We start from the raw sequence: 13,520 nt of genomic DNA on the forward strand, positions 1-13,520 counted from the left end.
AGGCTATAGGAATTAACATATACGTCAGTGTCAATCAAACACTGCACGTTTGTGGAAAGCCACGCCTCTCACTCGCGGCAAATTGCGTGTGTCGCTCGTGACTAACCACGCCCCTTCCTCGCGCCGGTTAGTCAATTTAAATAATATGTTAAAACAGTATTTGACGCAGTTAGAAAAAAGCAGTCTGTGAGGAGAGTTGTTGTAGAGAGAGATCAGTTAGATTAATATCGGAACATTGTATTTAGTTTAATTGTTTAGTATTATTAGCTATTCTATACCAACGCTTTTTTAAAAGCTAAAGATAAGCCTGGTGTTTTTTATTTTAAACAGCTTTTTTCAAAGCTTAAGTTGTATAAAAAAGAAAAATGATTGGAAATATTTTATCTCATAAGCTTTATAGAAAGCTTAATAAAAGAATTATAAATATAATTATAAAGCTTTATTTTAAAAGCTAAAGTAGTTAAAAAAAAAAAAAAGTTGGTTGCTACATAAGTAGCTCAGTAGTATACCATATTTTAGAATAATTTATATATATATATTAATATAAAGTATACTCTTTATTTAAAATCTATACTATTTTTTATATAAAAAAACAAAACAAAAATATTTGGGTTTCAATTTTTAAAGTAAAAAAAAAGTTTAATTTAAATTTAAGTATAGATTTGAATAATATAAGATATATATATATATATATATATATATATATATATATAAAGAAAGAAATAGGGGTTTGCAACATCTGTAAATTATTTAGGAAATCAGTTTCTCAAAGAAAGGTGTTACAACACCAGTAGATTATATATATATATATATATATATATATATATATATATATATATATTTATATATATATATATATATATATATATATATATATATATATATATATATATATAAAAGCATAATCTAACATAAATTAATTTTGTTGCTACATCTGTAGCCTTATTATATTTAATATATTTTGCATATTTTTAGGACAAAAGTCCATTCCCATAAGGTTGTCACTATATCTGTTGGTTATATAAATATACATTTTCAATAAGTTTGGCAAATAGGGTTTGGCTAAACTGGTATATTTATTATATACAGGTATATAGGACAGTTGAACATAAAAAAGGCTGTTACTACACCTGTAGAAATATTTATATACAGATTAAAGCAGTTTTTACTATACATTTTTGCTACTTTAGTAGCTTTATTATATATTCTGTTGTTTTATTAGAAATTTCATATTTGTATTATAATTAAGACAGTAGTCCATTCAAGGGTGTTGTTACACCTGTAGGATATATATATATATATATATATATATATATATAATTCACCTGTAGATGAATTTATATATATAGATGAAAGCAACATAGTTAATAAAAGTGTTGCTATAACAATATCATTATAACAAAAATAAATATTATTGCTACATCAGTAGCTTTATTATCTATACTGTATTTGGAATATATTTAGGACAACAGTCCATCCAGATAAGGTTGTCACTATAGCTGTTGGTTATATAAATATACATTTTCAATAAGTTTGGCAAATAGGGATTGGATAAACTGGTATATTTATTATTATTATATATAGGACAGTTGAACATAAAAAAGGCTTAAAAAAATTTATATACAGATTAAAGCAGTTTTCACAATACATTTTTGCTACTTTGGTAGCTTTATTATATATTCTGTTGTTTTATTAGAAATTTCATATTTTTAGTATATTTTAGACAGTAGCTCATTCAAATAATGGTGTTGCTACACCTATAGGTTATATATATATATATATATATATATAAATATATATATATAATTCACCTGTAGAATAATTTATATATAGATAGATGAAAGCAGCATAACAAATAAAAGTGTTGCTATAACAATATCATTATAGCAAAAAAAAATATTATTGCTACATCAGTAGCTTTATTATCTATACTGTATTTGGAATATATTTAGGACAACAGTCCATCCAGATAAGGTGGTCACTATAGCTGTTGCTTATATAAATATATATTTTCAATAAGTTTGGCAAATAGGGGTTGGCTAAACCGGTATATTTATTATATATTTAGGACAGTTGAATATAAAAAAAAGGCTGTTACTACATCTGTAGAAATATTTTTATATAGATAAAAGCAGTCTGCACTATAATATTTTTGCAACTTTGTTAGCTTAATTATATATTGAAAAATATGAAGCTTTATTAGAAGCTACATATTTTCAATAGCTACATATGTTAAATATATTTAGGACAGCAGTCCATTCAAGTAAGGGTGTCGTTATACCTGTAGGTTATATACATATAAATATATGTATAATACACCTGTAGATTAATTTATATAAATAGATAAAAGCAGCGTTGCTAAATAAAGTTTTGCTTTATCTGTAACATTATATATAAAAAAAAAATATTGTTGCTACATCTGTAGCCTTATTATCTATAATATATTTGGCATATATTTAGGACAACAGTCCATCCATATAAGGTTGTCAGTTATATATATATATATAAATTAAGTCTGGGTTTTGCTACTGCTGTATCTTCAGAATATACTGTATATATCAAAAAATTAAAAAACATTTAAAAAAACATGCCCCCCTAAAAGAAAGTTATCTTTAGAAGAACAATTTGCTGCTAAAAAGAGACGAAATGAGAGAGATAGGATAACTAAAAAAATAAAAAAAACTGATGAAGAAAGGGCCTATTTAAGGGAATCAAAAACAGTTCAGAAAAGAAAAGAGAGGGCAAAAATGACAGCAAATCAGAGACATAAAGAAAAACAAAAAATGCTTATGCTCTTAGAAAAGCACGTTCAGAAAATGAACAATCAGAAACACAAAAACAGCTTAGCATAAGCAATATAGAAAGAGAACATAAATGGAAACTTAGTGCAAGTTATTTAAAAAGTCATCGTACAAATTTGACAAAACATACTCAACATATTGCAGCACTTGCGAGATATGATGATTCATTTGATCATCATAACTGTAGAGAGCTAAATGTTATATGCAGCAACTGTGATGCATTACATTTTGCAAAAGAGCAGCCATTAGACAAATTATTTAATCAATGCTGCAGCAAAGGAAAAGTAAATATTGAAGCTATTAAAGTTGCTCCTTTAATAGAAAGTTTAATGACAGGAAGTCATAAACATTCAAAAAAAATTTACAAAAATATTAGATCTTTTAATAATTCATTAGCATTTGCTTCAAGGGGGGCGAATATTACTCCTCCTCCCGGTTATGGCCCTTACTGTTTTAGAATTAATGGACAAATATATAACAGAACTGGATCACTACATCCTTCCAATGAGGATAATAGAAAGTTTGCACAACTGTATATTCTTGATCCAGATGAGGCTGCACAACAGCGCCTTAAGATTGATGAAATTAATGACTGAGTTGAGTTCTTTTATGGCTTTAAACAATCCTTTTGCAGAAGCATGTAAAATGTTATATGAAGTAGAACAAGAATGTTTAGAAGATGCATCGCGAAATGATGTTACACCTGCAACTGTGACCATGGCAATAGTACAAGATCGCAAAAACGATCAACATAGATATAATTCAGATGCAGATGGTGAACCTCCTCTTGAGCAAGATCTTATTATTCATTGTCGAAATACAAACAATGAAAAAAAACCCAGAAAGGATAAGTATTTTAGATCCAAATTTGGAACTAATGTTGTATCCACTTCTTTTCCTTTTTGGGGATCAAAGTTGGTCACCTAAAATGAAACTTAATTATAACCCTACTACAGTTAGAAATATAAGAACTCAATCCTTAGCAAAGCCAAGAGAAAGGGTCACACAAATGCAATTTTATGGTTATATACTTTCCATCCGTCACAAGTTTAACTCATTTCTGAGTGCTGGGAAATTGACTCAGCAGTACTTTGTAGATGCATATGTTAAAACAGAAGCTAATCGTTTAAACTATGTAAGACAAAGGGCTCCATGTACTAAGCAGTCAGCGAGCTACCCGCAACAAATCTCGCGTCAAAATTCGCAAACTGATATGTACAAAGCCGTCAATTATGTTAAAACTCGCATCTTTAAAATTGCGAGCGTACTTATCCGCCAAACCTCGCTACCGCTCCATTTTTCACTGTAATTAGACACATTTGACCACCAACTCGCCAAAAACGAATGTACTAAAAAATCTATTTGTCCGCTCGCTACAATTTCCGCTCCCACCTCGTTATTTTTGCCTCGCCACCTTTTAGGTGGCGGGCAAGGTACAAAACAATAGGAAAGTCAATCTAGACGCCAGTCTAGACATATATAAAAGGCAGTAATATCAGCATTGTACTTACAGCATAACTGGCGTCTAATTTGTCTCTCATTTCCATGTACATAAATTGCGCCCAATTTGTCGACTGTAATTAAAGAGTAATCTATATTTTAAATTTGTATTGTATAGTTGTCAATCTTTATAATTATTTTTATATTAATATTTATATATTATCAGATCCAGATGAAGCCATATACAAATTGTAAATAAATATTACAAAAATAACGCTCTGTTATCACTCTTCAAAAAATTTTGAACAATAATAAAGTTGTTTAGATAAGTTGAACTTTTATAGGAGCAAAATTCTATTCCCGTGACTACTATGATGTTCGTGACACCTTGCATGTCACGTGTTAATAATTGGCCAGACAATTCAACTGAAAGTTAAGTACATCAGCTTTGTCGCGGCGAGCGAGGCGTCAAATTTATCAACAATCCGCAACTGCTCGCGGCGGGCTAGACTTGTCTATTTATTGGGGGAATATTAGTACATAGCGACAGCGGACACCATTTCGCCCGCGGCGAGTAACGGCGAGTTTATCCGCGTCTACAATGACGGATGAATTGACGGCTTAGTACATGGAGCCCAAAATCAGTCCAAATTAAGGGTTGAAAAGTATACAGGTCTCATGGACCATCTTCAAAATGTAGCTGCAGAGCAGGGCTTACTTCCCAGCAAAGCAGTTATACTTCCAGAATTACCAAGATGCCATGGCTATTGTAAGAAAGTATGGGAAGCCTGATTTTTTTATAACTATGACATGTAACCCAAAATGGTCAGAAATTGTTTTAAATCTGAAAGAAGGTCAAGCAGTTGAATTTCGACCTGATTTAATGGCAAGAGTTTTTCATTTAAAACTTCGAAAACTTCTTGATGATATCACAAAGAAACATGTTTTGGGTAAACCAGCTGCCAAAGTTCATGTAATTGAATTTCAAAAACGTGGTTTACCTCATGCACATATTTTGCTTATATTATGTGCACAAGCTAAGCCTAAAAATGCACAAGTTATTGATAGCTTTATTTGTGCTGAAATACCTGACATTGAAGTCAATCCACGGTTACATGCAATTGTTACCAAACACATGATACATGGGCCCTGCGGGGAGCATAATCTAAGATCTCCATGTATGGTTGATGGGGTTTGCTCTAACTCTAAGCAATTTCCAAAATCTTTCCAAGAAGAAACTTTAATTAAAGTAGATGGTTATCCACGTTACAAGAGAAGCAAAAAAAGTCTATCAATTGAAATAAATGGTAAAAAATAGATAACTCTTGGGTTGTACCATACAACCCATACTTAACATTAAAATACAACTGCCATATTAATATTGAAAGCTGTGCTTCTATAAAAAGTGTAAAGTACATATTTAAATATATTTATAAAGGGCATGACTGTGCAAATATTGCAATTACAGAACATGAAACACTTCTTCATGATGAGATAAGTTCATTTATGGATTCAAGATATGTTAGTGCTCCAGAAGCAGCATGGCGGCTTTTTGGCTTTCATATGCACCATCAATCGCATACGATTGTGCAATTACAAGTTCACCTTCCTGGAGAACAGTCAGTATATTTTACTGAAGACAATATTGAAACTGCAGTAGAAAGAACAAATTATAGAGACACAACTTTGACTGCTTGGTTTAAATTAAACAAAGAAGATTTGTCAGCTCATGCATTTCTTTACACTGATATACCTCAGCATTTTGTTTTCCATCAAAAGATAATAACATGGAAAAAAAAGAGTACAAGATCAAGCAAATAACACTATTGGTTGTATGTACTCTGTAAATTTAATTTCAGATGTTGAGAGATTTTGTTTACGCTTGCTTTTAATTCATGTTAAATCCCAGAGATCTCTATGATGCTTCTTTTGAAAGTTATACTGGAGTTCAAATGAAGGCATCTTTTAATGACCTTCAAAGAGAAAGTTTTGAAGAAATAATTGCTGCATTGGAAAATGACAGTTTACCACAAAGGTGTTATTTCCTTGATGGTCCAGGTGGTAGTGGAAAAACTTACCTGTACAAAACTCTATTGAGGACAATTAGAGGGAATAGTGAGGTAGCATTACAGGTTGCTTCAACAGGCATTATGGCAAATTTGCTGGAAGGTGGACAAACTTGCCATTCACAGTTTAAGTTGCCAGTTCCTCTGGTGGATACTTCAACATCTTCCATGAGGCAAACCTCTAATGATGCGCAATTGATCTGTAGTGCAAAGATAATTATTTGGGATGAATTAACCATGTCTTCCAGTGATGCACTTACATGTGTTGACAAACTGCTTCAAGAGTTGCTGAACAACAACACACCGTTTGGAGGCAAAACTATTCTGCTTGGAGGGGATTTTAGACAAACTCTTCCTGTTGTTGCACACGGAAGTAGAGCAGCTATAGTTGAAGCAAGCATAAAAATTAATCCACTCTGGCATAAGTTCAAAGTTTTGAAGCTGACTAATAATGCCAGATCTGTTGATCCAGAGCTTAGCTCTTGGCTTTGAAAGCTTGCAGATGGACTACTGACAAATGAGCATGGTTTGCATGAAGAAATCTTTGAAATTCCATCCCAAATGATCTGCAAAGACTCCATTGTAAAGGAGATTTTTTTTGAAGAGTTAAAAGATTCTGATGCTTTTAAGTTTTCAAAAATGGCCATTTTATGTCCAAAAAATATTGATGTTGATAAAATCAATGAGGAAGCACTGAGTTTGTTAGAAGGTGAAACCTTTACTTACTTAAGTACAGATTCCATTGATGATGAATCACAGGAAGATAAGGATAACTACCCAGTTGAGTTTTTAAATGAATAGGCACCTTCTGGAATGCCAGTTCATAAACTCAATCTAAAAAAAGGTAGTATTATTATGCTTTTACGTAATCTTAACACCAAAAGAGGACTTTGTAATGGCACCAGGTTAGTTGTAAAAGTATTGCGTGAAAATGTAATTATTGCACAAGTATTAACAGGTACAGCTGAAGGGCAAATATTTTCATTCCCTGAATAGATTTAGCCCCAAGCAATACTGAACTTCCTTTTGTGTTAAGAAGAAGACAATTCCCAGTTAAATTAACATTTGCTATGACCATTAACAAAGCTCAGGGACAAACTTTAGAAAGAGTTGGCATCTATTTGCCAGAGCCAGTTTTTAGCCATGGACAGTTAGTTGTAGCTTTTTCAAGGGTAAAAAGCTCTGCAGATGTAAAAGTTAAGGTCATAGACAGACAAGAACAAGGGAAATTAATAACTGGAAGTGATGCCTGTTTTACTAAAAATGTTGTATATAAATAAATATACTTAAAGTAGATATAATTTAAAGAGAAGAAACTTTGTATTTATTTAGGACAGTAGTTTGTCCAAATAGAGTGTGGCTATATCTGTTGTTTATTATATAGAAAATATGTTTGATATATTTAAGATAGTAGCCCATTAAAAATATAGTATTGCTACACCTGTAGCTTAATTTTTTTATATAAAAGTAGAGTTACAAAATACGTTGTTTCTACATCTGTAGTTTAAAAAATAATTAGACTGCCCTCTGGGCAGACTTATCGACTAGTATATATATATATATATATATATATATATATATATATATACATACATACATACATACATATATATTATACAGGTTTGTACCTTTTTAAAAAAAATCATGTTAGTGATCCACGGGATTAAAAATTGTGAGTTTAGTGGTCCCTGAGGTTCGAAAGGTTGGCGACCCCTGGTCTAAGCTGACAGCGAGGGCTGCAACATGTGCCTCTGCGCTAGATGTAGGTACTACGTTAACACAGTATACTGGGCAAAGTACTGTATGGGCAAGGGATTGAATGAACAGAAAAGTCAAAATTGCATTTTCATGATTCATATAAATGCTATTTTAAACGACTTTCCAATTTACTTTTGCCATAAAAAATGCTTTGTTCTCTTTGTATCCTTTTTTAACAGAAAACCTAGGTAGGCTCAGCAGCAGCAGTGCACTACTGGGAGCTAGATACCGATTGGTGGCTGCACATGTGTTCAGCTAGCTCTCAGTAGTTAATGTCTGCTAATTCAATAATTAATACAAAAAGAGTGAAGCAAATTTGATAATAGAAGCAAATTGTTTATAAAATGTCTATCTGAATCATAAAAGAAACATGTTGGGTTTCATGTCCCTTTAAACAGTATTACTGAAATATTTTATGAGGCTTAAGGTTTTTCCAGTTGGGTGTTGTAGATGATTTCCCTTCTTTCTTCTTTCTCACATTGTGTTCCATTTTAAATTAAATTGGGTTATTAAATAAAAATTGGTACCATGTTTTCCCCTGTGGAAAGTGATGTACAGTATATACGAAGAAAGCAGGAAGTAGATGTAGTTGTACAGTCTTGCACTAGGGGGCGCCGAAATGCTGGCTCTACAAAATGAAATCATTTTTTTTTATTTATATGATGGGCATGAGAAAACAAGCACTGATTTGTACACAAAATCAATGTTTTAAATGCATTAATTAAACTTATATAAGCAGAAATAGCATTGTTTCTTCTTTGTTGTGACCTTATAGTGGTCAAAGATAAATAAGCTCTTAATTTGGTGAAACAATCACCATGTACAATGTAGAATATTTAGGATTAGTTTTTTTACTCGCATTGGAAGCGCTCGTATTATAAATTGAAAGAGAAAAGTTTTTGCTTGTGCGCTTTGCTGCAAAGCGCTCCAATATGATAACACATATAAACGCATAAATACACATGTATACACATATAAACGCATAAATACACATGTATACACATATAAACACATAAATACACATGTATACACATATAAACGCATAAATACACATGTATACACATATAAACACATAAATACACATGTATACACATATAAACGCATAAATACACATGTATACACATATAAACACATAAATACACATGTATACACATATAAACGCATAAATACACATGTATACACATATAAACACATAAATACACATGTATACACATATAAACGCATAAATACACATGTATACACATATAAACGCATAAATACACATGTATAATTATATAAACGCATAAATACACATGTATACACATATAAACACATAAATACACATGTATACACATATAAACACATAAATACACATGTATACACATATAAACGCATAAATACACATGTATACACATATAAACACATAAATACACATGTATACACATATAAACGCATAAATACACATGTATACACATATAAACACATAAATACACATGTATACACATATAAACGCATAAATACACATGTATACACATATAAACACATAAATACACATGTATACACATATAAACGCATAAATACACATGTATACACATATAAACGCATAAATACACATGTATAATTATATAAACGCATAAATACACATGTATACACATATAAACACATAAATACACATGTATACACATATAAACACATAAATACACATGTATACACATATAAACGCATAAATACACATGTATACACATATAAACGCATAAATACACATGTATAATTATATAAACGCATAAATACACATGTATACACATATAAACGCATAAATACACATGTAAACACATATAAACACATAAATACACATGTATACACATATAAACGCATAAATACACATGTATACATATATAAACGCATAAATACACATGTATACACATATAAACGCATAAATACACATGTATACACATATAAACGCATAAATACACATGTATACACAACTCTGTCAATGGCTTCCCTGGCTTCACTGGTCCAGCCCACGCTATGGCCAGCACACTCCATCCTGTTCACGCCATACCCACCTGCTTCTTCCCTTGCTACCCTACCAGCAACATGCTTGCGACCCCTTCATCAAAACTCTGTTGGACTTCCAATATGTGCCCCAACCCCCATGTTGGGGTCTGTTGAATCTGTACTATTTTCTTTGAACAATTTAAATACCCTTCATTTTTTTCCTAATTTCTCTTAACACATTTTTGGTTAGCCACATTGGCTTGGATTTATTTAGTAGCTAAAGGATAACTTCGCAGAGCCCTTATTATTGTGAGCTGAAGAAAATTTGAGGTAAAATATCCTTTTTTTTTACTCAGAGATGTTCAGGTGATATTTTTTTGTCAGCCTTTTACAATTATGCTGCATTACTTACAAGTGATTTAGCATATGGGTATTATGTCCCTTTAAAGAAACCTATAACAATTATGTTTTAATTAATTTTGATTAATTATTTACCAGTAAAAAAAAAATAAAAAAAAATAAAACTCTCTTGGGGTTGGGGTTGGCGGATTTAGGGGTTAATACTTTTATTAGGTAGATTGCGATGTGGGTGAATTGCGGATTAGGGGTTAATAGTTTAATTAGGCTTATTGCATTGTGGGGGTTGTCGGTTTAGGGGTTAACACTTTTATTATTAGTTTCAATTTGGGTTTGATGGCGGATATAGGGGTTTTACTTGTCGTGTTTGTTTTTGAGAGGCGGGCTAGACTTTTACAGGAGATTTGACTTTTTTTTTTTAAAAGTGCGGTAAGTCACTGGCGACTCCAATTTGTATTTACGCTAATTTCTGGACATTTCGACTTACAGCACTTTATGAACTTCCGGTGGGTTTATGTAATACCACGATGTGCAAGGTGAAATTTCGGGTGGCGCGGGTTTCAGCAGTTGCACAGAAGCCTGCGCCATATATTTAATCTTGCCCTATAGGTTTTAACACAGTCATAACATATTAAGGGCCCGATTACTAGTGGAGTTGTATTTTGCGCTTCCTCTAGAGCGCTGATTGCTCTAGAATTAAACTTTTTGTTTTTTCGTCGGATTGTGCTGGTATTATGATTTGAAAGTTAAAAGTTATGCCTCTCGTGCTAACCCTACGAGAGCAAACACTTTACTTCTAGTGCAATTTGACTGTCGCACAAGCAATAACCTATTCCCCCATAGAAGTCAATGAAGAAAAAAAGTGGGGGGAAAAAACACCGGACTCGCACGCAAACATGATTGCATATTTTCATATGCGCGTACTGATCACATATTATAATATGCGTGTACCCAATCGCATATTATAATATGCACAAGTCTGACATTAAAATATGAATATTGCATAAATATGCTTTTACATGTTTTCATCTACCTAATGCCAAAGGGCTCCAATGCACATATATATATATATATATATATATATATATATATATATATATATGTGTGTATATATGTAGTTATGTTTTTATATGTGTATATATGTCTGTAAATACATATATACACATATAAATACATATGTAGACGTATATAGACATATATATATATATATATATATATATATATATATACATACATATCAATCTTTAGATATGTATATGTATGTATCTCAATGTTAAAGTTTTTTGCCTGCCTTTTTTTCTAACACCTGAGATTTTATATCTTTGAGCCCTTAAAACTTTTGTGTGCAATTTTTTTTTAAATAATTTTTATTACATAGTGTTATTATGAGTGTAACTGTACTTTGTAATGTATTTTTGATGTGTATTGTGACACTTTTTTGACTTGCGTAACAGTTAACCACAGCTCTGAAATCGCTGTAATGATTCAACGTAAATTTTCATGGCTACTTGTAATATGATCGCAATTTAACCGGCGTTTCACACTTTTATGTCCCTTTAAGTGATGCTATCTTATGTGTTAAATTATTGGAAGATACATTTATATTTCAAATTCTTATATTTATGTGCAAAACAACTCATAAATAGCATGTTGTGTCTGTATATGTCCTGAGATGAAGAGGCGGAAGTGGTTTCCAGAAGAAAAACACTAGCACTCCGTGCTACTTGTTTGCGGATTTCTGCATGAACAGTCTGCCAACTGCTCACTCTAGTATCTACACTGGTAGTAAATGAAAGACAGAGATGACCAGTGACCCGGTGATACTGCCTGAGTGCCAGCTGGATACGGGCCTGTAAATTCTCTTAATTCAGTACTATTAATTACTTCCGTTCTGTCTCATTATGAGATCTTTAGTAATTGATCAATGAACAAAGTACAGAACAGAACATACATAGTACAGGTTAAAATGGCAAAATCTTCACATTTTATAGTTTATCTGTAATAAGTACAATGTTAAAGGCACCACAATAAAAAGCAGCTCACGCTTGTCACTAACTATAACAACAGAGAGTGGGAACACTGCTGTACAAAGTACTAAAAATACAAGCAACAATAAAAGATATGAATAAATTCCAGAGTAAAAAGTACCCTCTCAATCGGATATAACAAACCATAAGAGTGTGCAGAGTTCCCTTTAAAATGTCTTGTCACAGAGAGTTCCCAAAATAGTCTATGTGTTCTCAGTCTGTTAATGTTAACAGCAATCCTTAGTGACAGTTGCTATATGTGTGTGTGTGTATGTGTGTGTTTGTGTGTATTTGTATATTTTTGTGTACATATGTATTTGCACCCATACATACACATACATATGTACACACATATGTACACACACATACACATATATACATACACCCATAGAAATATACACGCATACATATACACCAATGAGCCCTTCCCAGTCCAACGCCTTATCATATACCATATCCCTTCAAAAAAACGTTTTAAGCATTTATTTTAATGAAAAACATATATTTTCATTTTAATATGAATATGTGTGTGACTGGTATTCCCACATCACTGAGCCTCAAAAGATTTCCAGTCCTGTCACACTCGCTAAAACATAGACCATGTAGAGAGAGCCACAGAACAATTAATAAAAACAATGAATCTTAAACCTGTGACTTAACAGATACTCTTTCTCGTTCTGCACTTACCAGTTCACAAAAAAAACCTTTGTTTTAGGTGTTGCTCCCATACCAATATGGGAATAACATCTAGAATGTTAAACTGACCCTCTTTTTTAAAATGGCCAATGGTTAGCAAAACATGGAAATAAGTATGCCCCAAAATACCCCTCTGCTGTATCTGTGTACAATTTTAAATCCAGATTTGATTATCTCCAGACTATATGAGTGAGCTACCATTGTCAGAACCCCCAGAATCAGATAATCTAGCCAGACCCAGGTGGCCTGCTATGTGCTTTTAGTAGAGAAAGTAACCAGTGAAGAAAAGGGGGCAGTATTCAGTTACCTCTACCATTGCTGTAATGGTGTTGCTAGTCTTGGTCTACTGTAGCAGAACCATTAGAACCAACATAGTTGCCATCAAATAAGAATTATCT

At 32.1% G+C, this 13,520-nt stretch overlaps 1 protein-coding gene across 1 annotated transcript; it reads left to right on the forward strand.

The window, feature by feature from the left end:
* The first annotated feature begins 3,446 nt into the window (after nt 1-3,446).
* Nucleotides 3,447-6,799, forward strand: LOC128652595 (uncharacterized). The gene is given in 4 exon segments (XM_053705525.1): nt 3,447-3,527; nt 4,987-5,554; nt 5,557-5,675; nt 6,215-6,799. Coding segments are annotated over 4 exon segments (1,353 nt in total).
* Nucleotides 6,800-13,520: the final 6,721 nt, after the last annotated feature.

Source organism: Bombina bombina, chromosome 3, assembly GCF_027579735.1.
Source record: "Bombina bombina isolate aBomBom1 chromosome 3, aBomBom1.pri, whole genome shotgun sequence".
NCBI classification, from domain to species: domain Eukaryota; kingdom Metazoa; phylum Chordata; class Amphibia; order Anura; family Bombinatoridae; genus Bombina; species Bombina bombina.